Genomic DNA, 23957 nt, shown 5'->3' on the forward strand with positions numbered 1-23957 from the left:
CTTGTTAAATATTGTCTAATTAATATATACACATATATGTATAATAATATATATATATATATATATATATATATATATATATATATATATATATATATATATATATATATATATATATACACTGTATATATATAATATTATATAATCCACTTACAGCTTCACCCGGCGATATTGACCGCGCGTTTATTGTGAAATATGCACGTAGTATACATTAAATGCTCCCTGCTATGCCATTCTTCTACTTCAAACACCCATGCAGAGGGACCTTGGGTGGATGGATTCCATTTATACTATTAAGATTGGTTGTAGATGAATGACACTTTTCTCAATTAACATAATCCAGATCCAAGCTCTTATGATATGAACCTATGAAATCATGGTAGGTCACTTTCAAATTTTGGTCTGATGGTTAAAATTGCTAAAAATAGAATTGGGTTCAGGAAATAAATTACAGTAGAACCCCGGTCCTCGACTGTACTAGAACTCGAAATAATCGGATTTCAACACGAAATGTTGAGTAAATTTTGTGTCGGAGTTCAAACAACAAACCGGAATCCGACCCGATGAATCATATGATACTTGTAGAAAAAAGTTTCGGGCGGCTGCCGCTAGTTGGCGTTGTTGGTGGCATTCTTCCCATGCTTATTTAAAAGCATTTAAAGCCCACACATGCTGCTGCTGCTGCTGTTGAAAAACAAGCCATATTATCACATGAAATTAATAATACAGTATTTATAAACCGAATTACTGTATGTCTGTTATCATAAAATTAAGAAAAATTTCCGAAATTACGTCGGAACTCGGCAGCCTGTGGCAGATATAAACAAACCAGAGCGCCGCCCTGGTGGTGTATCGTGGTACTAATTACATAAACATTCAGAGCGCCGCCCTGGTGGTGTATCGCGGTACTAATTACATAAACATTCAGAATGTTTATGTAATTAGTACCACGATACACCACCAAGGCGGCGTTCTGGTTTGTTTATATCTGCCACAGGCTGCGAGTTCGGCGTAATTTCGGAAATTTTTCTTAATTTTATGATAACAGACATACAGTAATTCGGTTTATAAATACTGTATTATTAATTTCATGTGATATGGCTTGTTTTTCAATGTTATCATTATTAACAACAGTTTTCATGTGTACCTGTTACAGTACATTCTGGTAGTGCCTATAAGGCTACTTAGCCTAGCCTATGGTAATACAGCCGCATTGGTCACAGGCCAACTTTTTTGATACAGTATGCATTTAAAAATGTAAAAAGTGCTTCTGATACGGTAAGTTATCTCAATTCTGAACTTATTTAATTGTGATTTGTGTAAAGTTTTGTATAAAAAGGCAAGGTTGGGGTAATGACTGGTGGTCAGGAATGGATTAATCCATTTTCAGTTATTTCTTATGGGAGAAATTAACTCAGAATTCGACAAAATTGAATCTTGACACTTCTTCTGGAACGAATTAGCGTCGAGAGCCAAGGTTCTACTGTACTCAATATGATGTCAATAGTTTTCCCCAACAGGATCTCATTTTAAAACTCTTTTAGAATTAGCAGTGCAGGACACTGTCTTTGTTTTTTATGGTAAGCTTTTTAAACAATCAGATGGTGTAGCCATTGGCTCTCCTTTGGTTCCGACATTTGTAAATATCTTCATGTCCTCCATGGGTGAGCGCATGCTTGATGAGTGTCCTCTTAGGTTTCACCCTATTTTTTATGTAAGGTATATTGATGACACATTTCCATTATTCAGAACAGACTCGGATATTGACTCCTTTTTAGCATACGCTAATTCTGAACATAACAATATTAAGTTGACAGTAGAAAGAGAGGAAAATGGTCAGCTACCTTTTTTAGATGTACTTGTAACAAGAGAGAATGGTTCTTTTAACACCTCTATTTTTAGAAAGAAAACTTTTACAGGTTTAGGATCTAATTATTACAGCTCATGTTTTTATAATTTTAAGCTTAATTCAGTGTCAACTTTACTCCATATGGCATTTTTTATTACATCAAATTGGCATTCCTTCAATCAGGAAATAAATTACCTTTTGGAATATTTTAAGAACAATTGCTTCCCTCAAAAACTTTTTTTTAAGATGCTTCATAGTTTCCTTAATAAAGGAATTTGACAAAGGAAAAATCTATTTCTGGGGGAGACCTGTGTCACCCGGTGAAATAACCATTCAGCACTTATTTCTAGGTAAATCCATTGCTAAATCTACCAGAGAAAAAAGCTAAATGCAAAGCTGGAGTTACTACCCCCAGTGCGAGCTCCATAAAATGGAGTCTTGTATATGAAAGGGTGAGATTGTCACAATCACAGGCCTCCGCCCTGTAGACATTCCCAATGTCAAAAGTTCCCCCGAGCGAGGTGCCGATACAACACCCGCACCACTCGCGGACTAACAACAAACCAACGCCATCTGCATTCCATGTTAGCACCCACCACCTAAGAATGGTATTTTAACTAGGGGGGGAAAGGAAGAACAGAGGTGGGTCACCGGGTGACACAGGTCTCCCCCCAGAAATAGATTTTTCCTTTGTCAAAATCCTTTTTCTGGGCTATACGACCTGTGTCACCCGGTGAAATAATAACAGAGAATCAAAATACCATTGTGAAAAGAAATAAAACTATAATTCCAAAAGATTTTTAATTATCCAAGTTGAAATTATATATAAATACATAAACTATGATAAGGTGGGGGAACTATGTCCCGCAAGACAAGAGAACATTAGAACATGAAAAATGTACTTAAATGCTAAAAACAGGGAACAAATACAAAATGTAACATGGTCAGGAGACAGGCTGTGAAGTATGCCTGACCTGGAGGTGATGGTAAAGGGAATAAATGAGGCAGGTAGGTGGGAGGAAAAGTGATCGAGGTTAAAGAGATATAAAAGGAATTAATTAGAGGGAGGAACAATGCTTCCTGCCGCCACTGTGGTGAATTTCAGAGCTTCTAAAGATTTCAAATAGTGGCGTTTGAAAACCAGGGGAGATTTCCACCCTGTATATTTTGTAAGATCCTCAAAATTCATATGATGAAAATAATTAGTGGAGGTGGCCACCGCTCTAATGTCATGGACCTTTGGAACTGATTCTGGGTTTGCTTGTTTAATAAAATATAAGATCTGTTGTCTGATGGCCTTCATAGAAATAGTTCCTCCACCTTCCCTCACAAACAGAGGCCCAGAAGTTATTTGAGAGGTTCTGTCTAAATAAGCCTTTAAAGTAAAGACCGGACACAGTGATAGGTCTTGTGGGGAGGGAACGACCTTCCAGGGAGACCATCTACCTCGAGGATCTTCATTCTTAGCTAGAAACTTAAGATGAGGGGCTAGCAACACTTCACCTGATTGAAGGAAATCAATATGATTGGGCTCTCTAGACAGGGCAGACAGTTCGGAAATTCTAGCACCTGAAGCTAAACTAATTAAGAATAAGGTCTTCCTCAGTAAACTTAAGAATGAACAATTCTGATTATCAGTTTCTGATGCTAATTTAAGGACGTCATTTAAGAACCAGGAAACTGTGTGTGGACGGGTTACTGGTCTCAAACGAGCACATGCTCTAGGGATTGAGGAAAAATAAGAATCCGTTAAATTAATATTAAATCCATGTAAAAATATCTTTATCAAAGCTGATTTGGCTGTAGTAATGGTACTAGAGGCAAAACCTTTTTCAAATAATAACCTAAAAAATGAGATTGCTAGGTTCGTGGTCATTACAGTAGCTTCAGATTCTTTTAAGAAGAGTGCTAATTTCTTAACTGCTGAGTCATATTGTCTGAGAGTGGATTCCCTTTTGTCTGATTCTAGAAACAAAGTGTTAATAGGGTCAATATTAGCATCTTTCTGAGCTGCAAACTTCATGAAATCCATAAAGCTAGGGCATTCTGAACTCTTGAGGAAGCTGACACAGTCTGAGTTTGTACTATCTGCGTCAGTTTTGGATTGGGGATCTGTAAGCACCGAAGCTTCAGCTCTAGAAGAAGCGGGAACCAGTTGCTCTTTGGCCAATTGGGAGCTACCAGAGCCACCTGACCTTGGAATGTCCTGAGCTTGTGAAGAACTTTCATTAACAGGTTTACCGGAGGGAACAGATAGATCCTCCGCCACTTGTTCCATTCTATCGACATTGCATCTGTGGAGTGAGCCAGAGGGTCCAGGTTGGGAGCCACATAACAGGGAAGTTTGTGGTTGTATTCTGTTGCAAAGAGATCTACTTCGAGACCTGGGACCTGACTGCAAACCCATTCGAATGATGTTTTGTCCAAGGACCATTCCGACTGCAGCGGAGTTGTCCTGGATAGGGAATCTGCAATGACATTCCGAACTCCTGCCAGATGAGTAGCAGCCAGAATGACCTGGTTGATCCGGCTCGACTTGGAACCTCCCCTGTTTATACAATGCACCACCACTGCACTGTCCAGGACCAGTCTGATATGGATCAGACTGTTTGGATGTAGCTTCTTCAAGGTTAGAAAGACTGCCATTGCTTCCAGAACATTGATATGGAACTGGCGGAACATAGTGGACCATGTCCCTGAACTTTCTTGTGTTGAGTATCCTCCCCACCCGCTTAGGGAAGCATCGGTGTGAATCACTAATGCCGGAGGAAATTGGAGTGGTACTGAATTCGATAAGCTCTTGACTGTTGTCCAAGGCCGGAGTCTCTTTTTCAAAATTGGCGGAATTAGAGACACCTTGTCTCTGAACCTGGCGTTGGTTTGGCTCCGCCATACCCTGTTTATATCTTTCAGTTTGGTTTTCAGAAGCGGATCCGTTACTGAAGCAAACTGAAGAGAGCCTAAGACTCTTTCTTGGGTATGGCGGGAAGCTTTCTTGTTCTTGAGGAACTGTCTGGTTGCCTTGGCTATTTCTCTCCGTTTGGCCGGCGGAAGAGATAATTTGTGTGAACGTAGGTCCCACTGGATCCCTAACCATTGAAAGCGACTCTCTGGTACTAGGCGGGATTTCTCCCTGTTTATTTGGAAGCCTAGAGATTCCAGAAAACCGATTACTATGGCTGTTGCTTTCCGGCATTCTCTGGTGTTGGGTGCCCAAATTATCCAATCGTCCAGGTATGCGGCCAGCATGATCCCTTGAGACCGTAGTTGCTGAATTACCGTATCTGCCAGTTTGGTGAAAATTCTGGGGGCTATATTGAGACCGAATGGCATGACCCTGAACAGTATGCTTGTTTTCCCAGTCTGAACCCCAGATAAGGAGAGAACCTTCTAGCAATCGGGATGTGATAATAAGCGTCTGAAAGATCTATAGAGGTGGTTACGGCTCCACGGGGCAGTAGGGTCCGAACCTGCGAGATTGTAAGCATTCGAAATTTGTCGCATTGAATGTAAGAATTTAGACGGGACAAGTCTAGAATTACTCTCTGCTGACTGGAACCTTTCTTTGGAACACTGAACAGTCTGCCTTGAAACTTCAAATGTCTCGCTTTCTTTATTGCCCTCTTTTGTAATAGATCCTTCACGAAGTCCTTCAGGGCTTTGGACAGTGATTGATGAAACCTGATTAGGGGGGGAGGACCTCTGCTCCAACTCCACCCCAAGCCTTTGGAGACTATGCTCTGGGCCCATGGACTGAAACTCCATTGGTCCCAAAAATGGTACAACCTCCCACCTACCTGAGAGATCTCACTGGGCGGGAGATGGTCTGCCTCCTCTGGAACCTCTGCCTCCTCTTCCTCGGGAGGAGGAGCGAGGTGCTGCCCTACCTCTAAAGTAACCTCTGGCCCTGGTTCCCCTTGCGTTCTGGATGGAACGAAATGCCCCGTGGCTTTCATATGAAGCATTGAAAGCCGGGGAAGAGACATACGAGGGGGCAGCGAGGGGCTGATGGGCTGGTTGAACCAGCACGTACTGAGGCTGAGGTTGGGCATGGGAGGTTGAAGGCTGACCGGGTGCGGGGACCTGGACAGCCTGCAAGACAGTCTTAGTTGGGAGCCGTTTAAACTTCTTAAACCTCTTCCCGGGTTTGGGATGAGGTCCGGCGGACTCTGTCAGTTTCCGCTTATATGGAAGGCCCCAACGAGAGCGGAGACTATGATTGGCCCTAGTCGCTTCGGCTAGGACCGCATCTACTTCTTCTTGGGGGAAGAGATTAGCTCCCATACTTCTTCTTGGGGGAAGAGATTAGCTCCCCATATGGAGCTCTTCATAAGCCTGTTAGGCTCATGACGGATAGAAGCTGCCGAAAAGATGTGCTTCTGGCAGCTCATCCGGGCCGTGATGAAATCGTGAAGTTCCTGCTGAAAACCTGCCAAGAGGGATTTTGTCAGGACCTGAAACAGAGAGTCTTCGCTGTATACCACCGAAGTTGCCTCGGCCAGAGTCAGAGAATTTAAGGACCTGCTAAGCCTGTCCTTAGTCTCGGCTTCAGCCTTCAGGAGCGAATCCGGAATCTTAGGGAGTTGCTTGCTGAAAAGGTTCGAGGCGCAGTCCGGGTCGAGTCTAGTTACTGTGAAGGTGGCTGGAGCTCCCTCCCAGAACTCAGAATCTCCGAGGAAGACTAGAGAGGTGGGATCTGTCTCCCGGAGATGAGGAAGGGGTTTGCCCTCCATGCTCGTTTGGCTAGTGAGCAAGGCCACCTTTGTAGTGCAAGTGGTAGGGAGAGCCTCCCCCAAAGAGAACATTGTAAACGTACCCTTGGCCGGGGTAAGTTTAGTGTTCTCTGCTTGCCACTCCGTCAGAGTACGTAGCAGAGAAGACTGAGCCTGGTCCCTCGGGAAGATGACAGTCTCCTTGGGGACCTTGTCAGACCGAATCCATGCTTCCTCCGTAAGTCTGCCGTAACCTGGGTAAGGAGGCTCCTGACCGGGAGGGAAGAACTCAAGTTCCTCCAACCTGCGGGTGCCTAGACCCTCAATGGTAAGGGTACCCTCATGCTGGGGAGCATAAAGGGTTAGGCGCCAGGGATTCCCCTTATCGAAGGGAGGGAGGCTGGAGGTGTCCGGGACAGAAAAGGATCCGGCGGCCGCTCCGCCACGCATGAACCCCGAGATTAAGTTCCCTTGGGACTTGACCTGCTGTGACAGGGAAAGAACGGAAGCGTTGGAGGATGACAGCCGAGATGAGAGTTGCGACAGCTTGTCGTCAACTCTCTTGTCGAGATTCTGCATAAGAAGCTCGGCAAAAGCTTCTGCATCAAAGGAAGGAGGGGGGGGAACCTCCTTACTCTGTTTCGCTCTTGCTCCCTTCCCAGAGGTAGAGGCCTTGCTCGTAGACAGCACGGGACTAGGAGCCCGTGACGTCTTCGAGGGAACCCCGGAGCGGACTTTCTGGGTTTTCAAGGTCTTTTTCTTTATTGATTTTACCTTAGGGACGGTAGACCTTGCACTGTCCATAAGGCAAGAGGATTTCACAAATCCCCTGAAAGAAGAAGCAGAAGCAGAAGAAGAAGGAGAGCTAAACAAGTAATCACCTGCCTCACTTACCCCCTTACCTGCTTGGAGCTCCAGTTCTACGTTCATGGGCTCCAAATTGAGGTTCAACGCCACAACATCTTCCGTGACCTCTCCGCATGCGGCCACTTCCTCCTGGGTGGGTTGGGTCATCTCCCGGATCCCAGCGATCAAAGGGGCGGCCACTTCGTCCGAAACTGACGCTGAGATCCAGGCGCCGGGAAAGAGTACACTGCAGATTTCCTTGGAAAGGACATAAGGCTTCCCCGCCCCGACGTTTCTCCCGAAGCCGCTGACCAAGGTCTTGAGGGTCAAGAGCTAAGAGTCTCGGGAGTTGCTGTCAACCTGAAAGAAGGAGAATGTCACTAATGAAATCTCCTACTATAAAAGATATCTTCCAATTATCCACAAGAGACGTAACTCAAAGGGAACTATGAACCGGAACTGAAATTTCAAGCTTACCGACTCATCCAGAACCCGCTCATAAAGAGCGTAGCACACCTCACAACCATCGGGGTGCCAGACGACTAGATTCCCCACGTGGACGGCGCACCCGGAGTGGGACCTGCAGACCTCATGCCCACTCGCCTGTTGGAGGACCGCCGTACACCCCTGCTCCTGACAACGCACCACCTGTAAGTGGATGGGTACATGAGTATGCTAATAAGGCACGCTGGGTAGGGTGCGGAGTAGCGTCTTAGGATAATAAAGATTGACTGGGCATGCAAAAAGACCGGTCAAACCCCGCTGGAAAATTCCGGTACGATGATGAGGTCCAACTAGCTTATACATGACAAATAAAATAAAATTAAATAAAACGGGGGGACCGCCGGAGTTAATCCGGAGAAACAAGATGTCCCGCCAATAACATGCGTCAATAAATAACAAATAAATACAGTGAATGGTTAACTTAAGATTAAACAGTCAAAGAGTTTTCGCTAGGCGGCGGGGGAGTCACGTTACGACGATACAGTAACGGCGGAGGAGGTGTGGTGAGCACCGACCGACCATACCCACTGGAGTGGTATTAAGAAAGGAGGGTAACGAGAAAGCCAGACTACCTAGCGGAAAGTACATAAATAAACTAGTCAAGGAAAAATAGATACCTGGAAAGAAACAAAGTTCTAAATGAATAGAACAGAGGATAAACACTAGCGGACATGTGAAAATGAGACAGAAGACAGTCAGGTGGAGAACTCTAACTGGCTACTGTACAATATTTTCCCGTGAGGTGACGAGTCTCTGAGAACGACACCCTGGCTGAGGGAAAAACATTCACACTGACGCTAGGGAAGGGAGGGGGATAGGCCAATGGAAGGGGACCCGTAGCGGCGGCCAGGGAGTGAGAGAGCATCCCCCGGATGCCATGAGGCCCACCCCTTCTCTCTCCCGAGGGGTCGAACATGTACGAACGACTAACGGAAAAAGAGAGGCAGGGGACCCTCAAAGGCCAAAGAGCGCAAGGAATGGTAAACAAGGTATGGTGGCCAGGAGTGGGGAGGCACCCCCAGACACCAGACAAGTTCTCGATAGGGTGCCGATCGGTTAAGATTGGAAGCCCTGGGTAGAGAGAACAAGGGTGAACCAATCAATGCGGGGAAAGGGGTAAGGAATGTAGGCTATTAACAGAATGGTAAGGGCTAAGAGCTCTCAAGCCTTGGTAAGTTAACGAAGTATGCAAAAACAAACCAAGGGGGGAAAGAGCAGGGAGGAGAGGGAGAAGGTGGTAGGAGAGGGGGAATACACATGAAGCTGGAATGCTGTCCCGAAATCTGTGGCTTGGACAAGGGTAGGCTACGAGTAAGATACCCTCGCTTAACCTTACTAGGACTCAGGAGTCCAAACGGAAAGGCCGAAATAGGGAGAGGGAGGAAAACGCAGGCCTAACACCTCCATCCAAACCAACAAAACATCAGGGAAGTGCATAACATGAGACCCTCCTACACACCTAACCTCTCCTTCCAAAGGAAGGGAGCAGAACCGCCAATAGCCTAACTTCCTAGGCTAACCTAACATAGCCGCCCAGCGGCCAGGGAGGTTAGCTCAGGAGGGAACACGGTATCTAACAGACTAGCCTATAGAAGTTAACCTCACAAAAACGTAAAATAAATAATAAAATCAATATAAATGACACATGTAGAAGGGTGAACCAAACCCAACGCGATATGAGCGTGGAGGGAAAATGGCCGACCTTCACTAAAAATAACAACGAACAAAATCCGTAAATATCTCAATCATCCGTGCGCTAGACATAAAATGAAACTAATAGGCATATCTGTACCATCTCAAATAAAATACCCAAAAGCTGGAGGCGGTGAGGGTCCTTAAATAAAAACAAATAAGACTGATTAAAAAACGGATAGGCCCAAGGGGGAAACTCGTAGCCTAAACGACAAGGACCCGCACTTCCCCAGGGAAGGGTAACAAAACTAAAATAATTAAACCAATATGAATTATGTAGGATATACATAAAAACATAAGAGCATAAATAAATGGAAGGGAGCAAAGCCCCAGCAAAGAACCCCTTTTGAGACTGAAGGTCACATGAGGCCGGGAGGAAGGCGAATGAGGCGGGCGTTATATGTCCCCTAATTATAAAATTAGGAGGAAATAAAGCCCCAAACCGCCTAAAATAAAAGAAAGAGATGGTACTCAACTTAGTGGAAGATACATCCTGAGATGAAGCCATACTTCTAGAAAAAAGGCACAAAAAGAGCGCACCAACCAAAACACAACAGAAAAGGACGCGTGCTAAAATGGAATGCAGATGGCGCTGGTTTGTTGTTAGTCCGCGAGTGGTGCAGGTGTTGTATCGGCACCTCGCTCGGGGGGACTTTTGACATTGGGAATGTCTACAGGGCGGAGGCCTGTGATGGTGACAATCTCACCCTTTCATATACATGACTCCATTTTATGGAGCTCGCACTGGGGGTAGTAACTCCAGCTTTGCATTTAGCTTTTTTCTCTGGTAGATTTAGCAATGGATTTACCTAGAAATAAGTGCTGAATGGTTATTTCACCGGGTGACACAGGTCGTATAGCCCAGAAAATCAGTTTTACAACGATACTAAAACAGTTATCATGGTACCGAAGTTAATCGTTTATGCTAAGTTTCCATTCTTACATGATGACTCCTTCAGAAAAAGTTTTATCCAGATCATACAAAGTCATTATAATGCAGTCCGTATTAAACTTATACTGAAAAATCCCTTAACCATAAGGTCTTTCTTTAAGTGTAAAGATCAGATAAGTCCCTTCTTGACCTCTAATGTAGTATATAAATATACTTGCCCAAAGTGTAACTCTGGGTCTTCTGTGGGATCTACGAAGAGGTTACTGAGGGGTCAGAATCTATTCTCATTGCGGAATAAGTTTTTGCACAGGGAGTAGCTCTCCAACCTGAGCATTCGAATATCAGGAATCATGCAAAAGTTTGCAAAACTCATATCGAGAGAGATGGTTTTTGCATTATAGGGCAAATGCAAAATCCTCATGAACTACCCATTCTAGAGTCATTGCTCATTAAACAGCTAGTTCCCCAGTTGAATACCCAAACCTCTTTGATCCAACTGTATCTTAGTTGACGTGTCTCTCTCCGTTTTCTCTCGTGCCATTCAGTCTTCCTCTCTCTAAACTGAAGGTTATTTGGTGGTCTTAGCTTTTAAATATATCTTTGTAATTGTAAATTTTAGTCTTTTTACTGCTTTTTTAGATTTTTAAAGATTATTTTATAATTTTATGATGTTTGTTGACAGATTCCCAGAAGATGTAATAAAGGTAATATTCTGGCTTGTCGGAATAAAGATGAGACAAATGTAGAAAATGGCCTGTTTCTTAGTCACCTGTGATATATATATATATATATATATATATATATATATATATATATATATATATATATATATATATATATATATATATATGTATGTATGTATGTATGTATGTATGTATGTATGTATGTATGTATGTATGTATGTATGCATGCATGCATGCATGCATGCATATATATATATATATATATATATATATATATATATATATATATATATATATATATATATATATATATATATATATATATATATATATATATATATATATATATATATATATATATATATATATATATATATATATATATATATATATATATATATATATATATATATATATATATATATATATATATATATATATATATATATATATATATATATATATATATATATATATATATATATATATATATATATATATATATATATATATATATATATATATATATATATATATATATATATATATATATATATATATATATATATATATATATATATATATATATATATATATATATTATATATATATATATATTATATATATATATATATTATATATATATATATATATATATATATATATATATATATATATATATATATATATATATATATATTATATATATATATATATATATATATATATATATATATATATATATATATTATATTATATATATATATTATATATATATATATATATATATATATATATATATATATATATATATATATATATATATATATATATATATAATATATATATATGTTATATATATATATATATATATATATATATATATATATATATATATATATATACATATATATATATATATATATATATATATATATATATATATATATATATATATATATATATATATATATATATATATATATATATATATATATATATATATATATATATATATATATATATATATATATATATATATATATATATATATATATATATATATATATATATATATATATATATATATATATATATATATATATATATATATATATATATATATATATATATATATATATATATATATTTCTGAGTTCAGTCCCGTGTCAGCCGGTGAAATTCCATTACAGCACGAATTTCTAGGTATAACAATGCTAGATATACCAGAGAAAAAGAGCTTTCAGGAAAGCTGGGGTTACTACCCCCAGTCGACCGTCTTTTAGAAGACGTCGGTATAATGAAGGGTGAGTGAAATACCACTACCACGGAAATATACTCGAAAGATCTCTCCTTATCAAAACTCCCGTAAAAGAGCGGTGAGCCGTTACAGCTCCCACACTCAACACCCGCCAGGACGGCGACACCAGCGCCACCTACTTCATTCCATTTTCTAGCACGTGATACGTTCGCTTCTTTTGTGTGCTCGTCCCTATTTTGGATTTATTTTTCTTCATCTACGATGGCTTCGAGCACCTTTTCCATCTCTAAGTTAAGTACCATCTTCTTGTGGGGCTTTTGATCTATTGTTGGCTGTTTTGGTCTCGTATTTTCATAAATATTGGGTTCTTCGTATGATGCCACGGCGTCCCCTATCAGCCATGGAAAAATGAGGCGACTCCTTCTGTTCTTTCGGTCGGAGTTTTCTCCCAGTCGCTATATATATTTAGATTTTTGCCCTTGAATTCCTTCCTGGTGGTTCCGTGCGGTGGCTCTCCCTCCACTTTAGTTTTTGTTTTGCATAGGGAGTTGCCCCATCCTGTCCCCCCCCACCAGGTCGGGTTCCTTTTCATTTAGTCTCATAGGCTATTATGTTATTCTTGAAGATGGTGCTCTTAATTTGGGTTAATGTTTTTAGTTTTATTTGTTTTTGGTTGTGTAGTTTGCCTCTGATGAGCTTAATAAATATTTTGAATTACTCTCGAGGTAGGCTACACTTCCTGTGAACGTAATTTTATTTTCTTGTTTTTGTATGATGGTCGTAGTGTAGGCTCCATCCCTTGCCCTGGAGTGTGGGAGATCAGGTTGAGGGAGTTTTGTTGCTGTTCCTCAGGGTCCGTTTGTGGGTCAGAGTGAGCCCCTTAGTCCTCTTCCCCAATTTCGGAGGAATCGAGTTCTTTGGACGTGTTCCTCTAGGCTAGTCGCCTTCTTATTCCCTGCTCGTTCCCTGCTGGCTCTCGGCACAAAATTTCTCTCCCTGTTCGTTACTCCTCTCCTTTTGCACCCCTCTCTCCTCCTAACCTATGCTAGGTTTGGATTTATTAGGCTACGCCTAGGAGATGTTGGGCTTTGGGCTGTGTAGCTCCCTGGAGTAGGCTTCCCTTCCAAGTTCCTTGGGAAGGAAGGTTGCAGTTGAGCGGGTATCATGTTCTCCTTGTCTCCTCTCCCCTTCTGGTAGCCTACTCCTCTCCACTACCCCCCCCTCAGCCTTGCGACTCGTGCGGGTGACGCTAGATGGCGTTTTCTCCGAGTCAGGGACTTCTCCTATTGGTTGAGAGATTGGCTCCCTCCCATGTCGTCCCCAACTTCGCTGTGGTGGGGTGGGTGGTTCGTTTGCTCGGCGTGTTCGGATCCTGTCTCGCCTCTCGTCTCCCCATCGGACTCTGAAGTTTGGGTTTAGGTGTGGCCCTGCCGTATATTATGAACATTGTTCCTTTACCCATTCGCTTCTCCGGCGGGAGATAGGTGTGAGATGGTTCCATGTAATGCTAGCATACAGACCTCGGAGGGTTACCATCATTATTAATTTTGTTTATTGTTGTTATTATTATTATTTTGTTTTACCATATACGTGATTCGGTCCCACACCTGGGGCTCCGCCGTTAATTTTCTGGCAGCCCTTATGGTTGGTTCCTGGTTTTCGTTCCTTCGTTCCCGAGTCCTCCGGGTATGAATCTTAAACTTCCGCTCGATGCATTTAAAGCTTATTGGCCCATTTTAAATTGGTAGTTCTTCTACACCGGAGTATTCGGTTGTAGTTGAGTTTCCGGCCTTGCCGGCTTTATTTTGCTTAGAGTGTGAGGTTCATGTACTGTTACCTTTACAGACTGTTCGTTGTGGGGAGCGGGGGTGTACCGCCTCCCTTCAACAACCCTACGGGCACGAGTGTGCCGGACCCACGCTGGTTGTGCGGTCCGGCTAGACGACCTGGTTGTTTGGCACCCCGATGGCTGTGAGGTTTGCTTCGCTCTCTCCTCAACCATCCAAGACGAGTCGGTAAGTGAAAGTCTTCTTTCCTCCGGTCCATGCTCCTCATACGTTACGTTGGTTATATCTTCCGTCGGTCTTTGCATTCCTGACTAACCACAGGTTTCCTTGCAGGCGGATGAAAATTCCAAGAAGTCTGCCTTGGAATCCCTCCGGGCCTGGGTGGCTGGGTTCGGCAGAAATGTTCCGTCGGGGAAGCCCTACGTCCTCGACGCCAGGTTGAGGGACCTGCTTTACCCCGGCGCACGGGTGGCCGCAGCAGTTCCGGAAGAACTTGCCACCCCTATTATCCAGCAGATCCTCGATGCGACCCAGCCACCTCAAGTGGACATTTTGTACGCCGAGGTCTCGGAGGATGTTGCCGCACTAAATCTCGACTTGGAACCTATGAATACGGAGCAGGACCAGGTGGTAAGTGGAGAGGTAAGTGAGGAGGTTGGGGCGGGCCCCTCTTTGTTTAACTCCCCTGATTCATCTATGTCATCTTTTTCAGGTTTTGTGAAGTCTTCTTCTTTGGGTGATAGAGCTCCGTCTGCTATCCCCAAGTTGAAGACTTCATGGAAGGCGAAGGGCTATAAGTCCTCGACTTCTAAGAAGGCATTGCCCTTCCCCCCGTCGAAGGCTAAGGTCCCAGGACCGGTAGCCTCCGGGAGTAAGTCTAGCTCCTCCGGCAAGGGCGCGAGTAAGAGGGCGGCAAAACCAAGCCCTCCTCCCCAGCCTCTTTTTGACGCACAAGCCCTGGCCACTGAACTGTACAAACAGTTCACGCAGGATCTAGACTCGAGATTTGAGAAGATCTCAGAAAAGTTTGCCACTTATGACAGTGTACTGGAAGGTTTGGCTCGCCAACCTAAAGCCGAACCGCAGTACTCTATCCCCGACACTGCGGACCTCCCGCCGTTTGATGTCGGAAACCCTTGGCGGTTCGCACTCCGGGCCATCCAACATGATGGCAAACTCACCTTAGACGGTCTGGGCACGAGACGGTTGGAGGAGTTGGAGTTCTTCCCCCCCGATCTCTTGCCCCCTTATCCTGGCCGTGAGGCTTACCGAAGAAGCCTGGATTGGTCAGAACAAGGTTCCTAGGAAACTGTCATCATCCCTAGAGACCAAGCCCAGTCGGCTCTCCTGCGCACTCTGACGGAGTGGCAGGCAGTGAACACAAAATTGACCCCTTTCAAGGGCAATTTCACGATGTTCACCCTAGGTGAAGATCTTCCCACTCCTTGTATGGACAAAATTGCTCTGGCCACGACCCGAGCATGCCTCGATGGGAACCCCTTTCCTCAATTGAGGGAAACAGACCCTACTTCCCTGGTATTCCCAGGAAGTAACGAGTTCTGGGTGGGCGCCCCGTCCACTTTCACTGTAGGTAAGCTGGACCCTCTTTGCGCTTCCACGCAGTTTAGCGAGCAACTCCCTAAGCTGCCGGAATCATTGTTAAAGGCGGAGTTTGAGACCCGGACTAAGTTAGCCCGGTCCTTGAGCTCCGGCTGTCTTACCGAGGCTACTGCCGTCTCCGGCTCGGACGAGCCCTTTTTCCAGGTCCTGGCTAAGTCTTTCCTGGCGACCTTCCAGTTAGACTTGCATGAGTTTGTTATGGCTAGGCTGGAATGTAGAAAATTTATTTTTGCTGACCAGTCCACAATCCGCCACGAGCCTAACAAGCTCATTAAAAGTTCAATCTGGGGACCTAACCTCTTCCCTGAAGGAGAGGTTACATCCGTCATGTCCGAAGCTACACGGGCCAATCAGAGTCTTCGCACTTGGTGGGGAATTCCCACTTATAAGCGCAAGACCCCAGAATCGGCCGGCCCCCAGACGAGAGGAGGAAAAAGGTTCAGGAGACATAAGAGGCCTCATCAGGCGATGGTTCAAGCCGTCCCGGTCTCGGCAGTGGCCCAGCCATCTACCTCTAAGTCCCAACCCCAGCAGTATGTTTTGGTTCAACCAGCGGCGCCCTCCTATGTATCCTCACCAGCATACAACCCTACATATGAAGGCCGTGGATTTTTTTCACGGCCTCAACAGGGTGGCAAGGGGAGGAAGGGGCAAGGCCCCTACAGAGGAAAATCTAACACCACCCCAAGGGGAGAGGACGTGGTAGTGGGGAACAAACCCGCTCCCTCCCACTGAGAAAACGCAGGTAGGCGGTCGCCTGTATTGGTTCAGGGACCAATGGACCTTCAGCCCTTGGGCACACAGCATTGTGTCCAAGGGACTGGGGTGGAGTTGGATCAAGAATCCTCCCCTCCAAACAGATTTTACCAGCCACCCACATCAATCCTACAGGATTATGTAAAAGGATTGCTCAACAAACGAGCAATAAAGAAAGCAAGGCACCTAAAATTTCAAGGCAGGCTATTCACTGTTCCCAAAAAGGCTCCGATCAGCTAAGAGTGATCCTGGATCTGTCGCGTCTAAATCTCTACATAAAATGCGACAAGTTTTCGCATGCTTACGGTAGCTCAGGTCCGGACTCTACTTCGGCGTGGAGCCGTCACCACCTCTATCGATCTTTCAGGCGCTTATTATCACGTCCCAGTTGCGCGGAACTTCTCTCAGTTCCTCGGTTTCAGACTCGGGAACCAAGCCTACTCCTTCAGGGTCATGCCCTTCGGTCTGAACATTGCACCCAGGATATTCACCAAGCTGGCGGATACGGTAGTACAGCAGCTCCGGTCCCAAGGAATCTCCCTAGCAGCGTACCTGGACGACTGGATAATCTGGGCTCCAACTGTGCCGGAGTGTCAGAAAGCCACGTCCATAGTCACCAATTTCCTAGAGTCATTGGGTTTTCAGCTGAACAGGGAGAAGTCCCGCCTGACTCCAGTCTCGGTTTCAATGGCTGGGTCTTCAGTGGGACCTGTCCTCCCACACGTTGTCTCTCCCTCCTTCCAAGAGGAAAGAGATAGCGTCTCTCACCAAGAGGTTTCTCAAAAATCAGTCAGCATCCCGCCGGTCCCAGGAAAGGGTCCTCGGGTCTCTCCAATTTGCTTCAGTAACAGACCTGCTCTTGAAAGCCAAGTTAAAGGACATAAACAGGGTGTGGCGGAGCCGAGCAAACACCAAGCTCAGGGACAGGGTCTCCTCTATCCCTCGGATCTTAAAGACAAGGCTGCGGCCTTGGACCACAGTCAAGGGCCTGTCCAAAACAGTCCCACTTCAGTTTCCCCCTCCGGCACTAGTTATCCACACAGGCGCTTCTCTGCGGCTGGGGGATATTCACCAAAACAAAAGTACAGGAACGTGGTCCACAATGTTTCAGCAGTTCCATATAAACACCCTGGAAGCCATGGCGGTCTTTCTGACGCTGAAGAAAATCCGCCCTCCCAATCGGATTCATATCAGGTTGGTGTTAGACAGCGCAGTGGTGGTTCATTGCATCAACAGGGGCGGCTCCAAATCAGGTCGAGTAAACCAAGTAATGGTAGCTATCTTCTCCCTGGCGAACAAGCACGGTTGGCACCTGTCAGCCACCCACCTGGCAGGTGTCCGGAACGTGGTGGCGGATTCCCTGTCCAGGACTGCTCCGTTGGAGACGGAGTGGTCCCTGGACGCGGAATCTTTTCAGTGGATTTGCCGCCGGGTCCCGGGACTCCAAGTGGATCTGTTCGCAACAGAGAGCAACTTCAAGCTCCCCTGTTACGTAGCCCCCAACCTGGACCCTCAGGCGTTCGCCACAGACGCAATGACAGTAGATTGGAACAATTGGGAGAGAATTTATCTGTTCCCTCCAATAAATTTGCTGCTGAAAGTTTTACACAAACTAAGGACATTCAAAGGTCAACCAGCTCTGGTAGCCCCCTATTGGCCGAAGAGCAATTGGTTCCCTCTCCTTCAGGAACTGGGCTTGGAGTCTTTGGATTCCCAAGCCCATTCTGACCCAGACAGTACAAACCAAGACTGTGTCAGCTTCCTCAAGGATTCAAGATGCCCTAGCTTTATGGACTTTATAAAGTTCGCAGCTCAAAAGGAGCAAACATTGACCCTGTCAACACTCTGTTTTTAGAATCAGATAAAAGAGATTCTACTATTAGGCAATATGACTCAGCAGTCAAGAAGTTAGCCTCCTTCCTGAAAGCTTCTGAAGCCAAAATTATGACGACTAATTTAGGAGTTTCCTTCTTTAGGTCACTGTTTGAGAAAGGCCTGGCTCCGGCCACTATTACCACAGTCAAGTCGGCATTGAAGAAAGTATTTCACGGCTTTAAAATTGACCTTACAGATTCTTATTTTTCATCCATCCCCAGAGCATGCGCTCGTCTGAGACCAGTATCACGTCCACATTCGGTTACTTGGTTTCTCAATGACGTCCTTAAATTAGCGTCAGAGTTGGATAACTTAAATTGCTCTTATCAAGATCTGTTAAGGAAAACCTTATTTTTACTTAGTTTGGCTTCAGGTGCTAGAATTTCAGAGCTGTCAGCTCTCACTAGAGGTGATAATTTTGTTAACTTTCTCCCATCCGGAGAAGTCCTCCTCTCCCCTGACCCTAGTTTTTTAGCTAAAAACGAAGACCCACAGGACAGGTGGTCTCCCTGGAAGGTGGTGCCCCTTCCTCAAGATCAATCTTTATGTCCAGTCCATACACTTAAATCTTATCTCTCAAGAACTCCACAGAGTAAGTCGGGTCCTCTTTTTATCAGGGAGAAAGGTGGTACTCTTTCCCTTAATGGTATAAGACAACAGATTCTGTATTTCATTAAACAAGCCAACCCAGACTCAGTTCCTAAAGTTCATGATATTCGAGCAGTGGCTACTTCTACTAATTATTTTCATAATATGGACTTCTCAGAGTTATCAAAATATACGGGTTGAAGTCACCTCTAGTGTTTAAACGCCACTATTTAAAATCACTCAAGCCCTGAAATATTCTACTGTAGCAGTGGGAAGTGTCATCTCCCCACATTAAATAATTATATCCTTTCCTTTTCCCCCCCCGCCTACCTCATTTGCTTCTCTGCTTGTTTTCCTGGTAGTTTTGCCTCACTGCCTAGCTCTTCATATTGATATGTTTGTTTTTATGATGGAAAACTGTAACCTGATTAGCCATAATTGTTTCGTTTATGGGTACTGGACTGTTTTTGTTGGCTCCACGCACCCCGGATATTTGCGTGTGTTATTTTCATTAGTCTTGCCTCTTACATGTTTAAGCCTAAGTTTACATATATAGTTTTAAAGTTGTTTTTCTTGTTCTGTGCACATTTCATGTTTCACTACTTTTAAGTAATTTTAAGATTTTTGAGGTTTTCTCCCATCAGTCAGGAGACCTCCAGTGTTTTGTAGTGTTAAGTTTTTTGGTGTGCCTTAAAATTAAGTTGCCTTACTTTTAAGTATTCTTGCTTCATGGAAGAGATTCTTTAATTAAAATTATTTTGTTACAATTTTGCCTTTTCTTCAGGTTACCCCCTTGTTTTCCAGTAGTAGCAGTCTTGGCATGATTCTCTATCACTATTTCACCGGCTGACACGGGACTGAACTCAGAAAAGGGATTTTGACAGAGGAAAAATCTATTTCTGAGGAAGGTCCCGTGTCACCCGGTGACCCTCCCTGTCAGTCTAGTACTCCCTCCCTTTTTTTGCACATGCCAAGTCTGGGGTTAGTGCTAGCATGGAATGAAGTAGGTGGCGCTGGTGTCGCTGTCCTGGCGGGTGTTGAGTGTGGGAGCTGTAACGGCTCACCGCTCTTTTACGGGGGAGTTTTGATAAGGAGAGATCTTTCAGTATATTTCCGTGGTAGTGGTATTTCACTCACCCTTCATTATACCGACGTCTTCTAAAAGAGACGGTCGACTGGGGTAGTAACCCCAGCTTTCCTGAAAGCTCTTTTTCTCTGGTATATCTAGCATTGTTATACCTAGAAATTCGTGCTGTAATGGAATTTCACCGGGTGACACGGGACCTTCCTCAGAAATAGATTTTTCCTCTGTCAAAATATATATATATATATATATATATATATATATATATATATATATATATATATATATATATATATATATATATATATATATATATTCTTATGTTCTGGGATCTGTTGGAAGAATGTAATGGGGTTTTTTCATGGAGAGCCTTCAAGGGCCAACAGAGAGCACACAGAATGTAATAAAAATGAATGGGAAGTGGTTGAGACTTACGTTAATCATCAGAATTAAATCAGGTATTGGAAGGTCGCCATGGGGAACGATTCACAAGTACGTTAAGATGAATTTATTTACAAGTGAAGCAGTCATGAAATTAATCTCAAAACTGATGATCCAGCAGGTAATCAAATAAAATGTGAAACACTATTAGACCATGAATAGCCTGTCTTTGAAATAGGAAGCGGTTGATGTTGGTTGAATGAGTTGCAAAGGGCTGGCTCTTGTGCACAATGGGAGAGGGACTGCGTGTCAGACTCTCTGGCTTATCAGAAATGGCAGTTCTTCTAAGTTTAACTAATTCACAAGGCTGGGTTCGACAGCGTGGGAGCAGAGTAACAGGATTCCTGGAAGAGAAATCCAAGTTAGCATTCCAAATCAAGGAATTTCTCTCTCTTGAAACTTAAATATACAACATGGAGGAAATTGGTCATTTAGAGTTACTTAGCCTTTGGTTAACACTATGGTGGGAGGAATCTAATTCTGATCACTGATTGGATGTAATTGGAGCTTAGGATAAGTCATGTGGGCAAATCATGGGCTGCTTTGTTAGTAGTTTTGATTGAACAAAGGGGGCTTTGGTTAAGAGAATAAAAGTTGGAAATTCGGAAAATAATAGAGAGAAATTCACGAAGAGAAACAGTAACTGGCATGGGACTAAATGCTCTGGACATACCTGATACCTTTGGTGCTTGAGCTCATTAGCTTGTGTGGGTCTCGGCCTCCAGAGTCGGTTAGTCTACGCCAGTGGAAGGAAGACATATATTCCGGGAGCTAGCAAGGAGTTATAACACATCTCGAGTACAAAAGGTTTGAATGTCATAATCGTTAGTATATCTCTAGGAGGCACCAGTATGGCGATTCTTAAGTTTTGAATTTGGTGCGTTATATAGGGGGCGCTTCTTGAACGCCCCCAAAATGAGCTTTGAATCACATTCTGAGTACATTGACCAGACTGGTGTCAAAAGTTACGGTTTGGAAGCCTGATTACAAATGAAGTGTTCTTAAATACCAAATTTGGTGCAAAATCCATTTAAGAATGGCCTAAGATGGCGCTATTGTGAAGTTTATATCACATGTTGAGTACATGGCTCAAACTTGGTAGTATTATCCACTAGAACCTACAGATCAGAATTGATAATTCTTAAGTGATGAATTTGGTGCAAACCTTATTTAAGAACGGCCTAAAGGCTTAACGTATGACTAATCTATGTCAAGTCTTAAGTACATGAATGAAACTTGGTGGACCGTGGAACCATACTTTGGACCTTACTGATCAAGGAAAGGTAGTTCTTAAATGATAATATTTGTGCAAAACTCATTTATTAAATTGACAATATATTCCATCCCTACATTAAAACATCAAAACTAATCAGATATGAAGTATTACAAAATTCAAACAGTATTAGAAAATTTAGTCTCCAGCATATCTTCATGAAAGATATCTTCTGCTGGGCATAGCTAACTAATGGTTGTGGATAATATACATAAAATAAATTCTGCAAAGTACGTATGTCATAATTTGTGCTGATCTGGTGATGAGTACTGTGTGTATGTAGCCTAATGAATATTTTCTGATCCTTCTTAGTTCGAGTCTAGTCATCCTCATCAGAACCATTCTCTTCATCAGATGATGCAACCTGCATATCAGCTTCTGCCTCTTCCTCTATTTCTTGAAGTTCCGATTCTTCCGGGACAAGACTTTCTGGGAGCTGCTCTTCATAGAGCCAAATGGGTTTGTACTCACCATCTAGTAATTGCCAGCCATTTTCTTCTGTTGGGTGCTGGTCGAGATCTTGTTTATCTGCAGCCGCCCACATCTTTGCAACGAATGATGCTCACTTTATGTGGGCATTGACCTCATCCTCACATGGTGCAAGCCCACTGGCATCAATGCCAATCAAGTTGGAAAGCAAATTCTTTCCTCTCTTCGGTCCACAGGTCTTCATGAACTCTGAAACCTGAGGTCACCAAGGCTTGTAGATTTTTTCGCACCATAGATTTCTGCAGTGAATCGGAAAGGGTTGCTTTGGTTGCATTAGAAACAAGTGCAGGCCATGTCATATCTGTGAAAGCACGCTGGTAGTCAGGTGTTTTTTCAAGCAGCTGGAATGGTCGTACTTTGCCTTTTCTTACAAAGGATGAGGTGTAATCTGATCCAGTAAAGGCGTGAAAAGCAGGCAACGCAGCGCAAAGCCCTGGTCCAAGTTCATGATGAATTGCAGTCAGATTTATGAACCGGCGGTTGTTATTTGCTGCAGTTCCAACATCCATCCAAAGTTTGCCCTGGAACTTGTTGCAGTGGCACAGGAGTATCACAGCTATATCTGTGTCGGATGCTCTGACTACAATGTTGCTGTTGGCATCGTCATTGAAGAGTGAATGAAGGCAGATTTTTGTGTCAGCCTCCTCAGGGTTGTTGTGTAAATCCTGAACAGTTGTTCGTTGTATCATTCTGTCCTGAACTTTGAAGTGGTAGCACTCACCTGGAACATCTAAAATTACTTCATGTTGACCAAGAATGTCTATATGGCAGGGATGCTGCCATTCACTGCGAGAAACTCTGGTAGCTGTTTTTTGAATGACCTAGACTTGAGAGCATCATTAAGGTCTCTTGGAACTCGTCTCTGCTCAGGCCCAGTGATGACAAAAGTTCTGCCGTCAGCTTTTCTCCTATCTCTTTCAGAGTCCTTTATGGATGGCTGTGGATAGTCATCAAAGATAATGTGGACAGACTTGGCTTGGCTTTGAAGGCACTGAAGAAGAATGCTCCTTGCAAGTCCCCCATAGGTTTGGGGCAGGTTTCCTGGCATGCTGTGCAGAAGGAATTGTCCATCTATAATGTACGAATTTATGGTTGTTGGTTTACCATGATCTTTCACTCGGTCTTCCAGAATCCCAAACAATGCACTCTTATTTGTCTTCGCCATAACTTCATCTGGACTCGCCATAGACAGTGGTACTGGAGTGAGTGGATATTGCAGAACATGTTTCATATCAAGCTTCCTCTTGGTTGCTAGAACAAGGAGTCGACCCATCGGATTACGTGTACCTATGAGGGCTGCCACTACATTGTTTCTTGCCCGGCGATTCTTTGCACATCCATCTTCAAATGTTATGAGTTTTTCTTTCTTGATTGGTCTTTCGAAGTTCATGGGGTTTTTCACGCATGATTCAATGAATTGCTGATGTCTTTCTTTCCCTTTGGTAGGTACTCCAAGTAAGCTTTTCCTGACATCTTCACTGGCACCCTTTCCAGTGCTGATGTACAATGTTTCTGGAGCAAGATTTTGCTGAAAAGGATTATTGGTGTTGCAAATCTGTTGGATAATCTTCTGAAGGTCTTCATTATCCCTTTCAGTTCTTCTTG

At 43.4% G+C, this 23957-nt stretch overlaps 2 protein-coding genes across 2 annotated transcripts in view; both read left to right on the forward strand.

Annotated features, from left to right (window-relative positions):
• Positions 1-23957, forward strand: part of mei-41 (meiotic 41) — a 593070-nt gene that overhangs the window by 551487 nt on the left and 17626 nt on the right. The gene's annotated exons all lie outside the window — the stretch shown is intronic.
• Positions 13931-15531, forward strand: LOC136835456 (uncharacterized). The gene is made up of 3 exons (XM_067099004.1): positions 13931-13940; positions 14285-14454; positions 14560-15531. The coding sequence occupies exons 1-3, from the start codon at positions 13931-13933 to the stop codon at positions 15529-15531; spliced, it is 1152 nt and encodes a 383-aa protein (XP_066955105.1).

This window comes from Macrobrachium rosenbergii, chromosome 55 (assembly GCF_040412425.1).
Source record: "Macrobrachium rosenbergii isolate ZJJX-2024 chromosome 55, ASM4041242v1, whole genome shotgun sequence".
Classification (NCBI taxonomy): Eukaryota; Metazoa; Arthropoda; class Malacostraca; order Decapoda; family Palaemonidae; genus Macrobrachium; species Macrobrachium rosenbergii.

Bases quoted from the DNA above. Each gene is read 5' to 3' on its own strand.
- LOC136835456 (XM_067099004.1), top strand. The intron at 14,455-14,559 runs GTAAGTGAAAGT...GTTTCCTTGCAG, and splicing joins CAACCATCCAAGACGAGTCG to GCGGATGAAAATTCCAAGAA.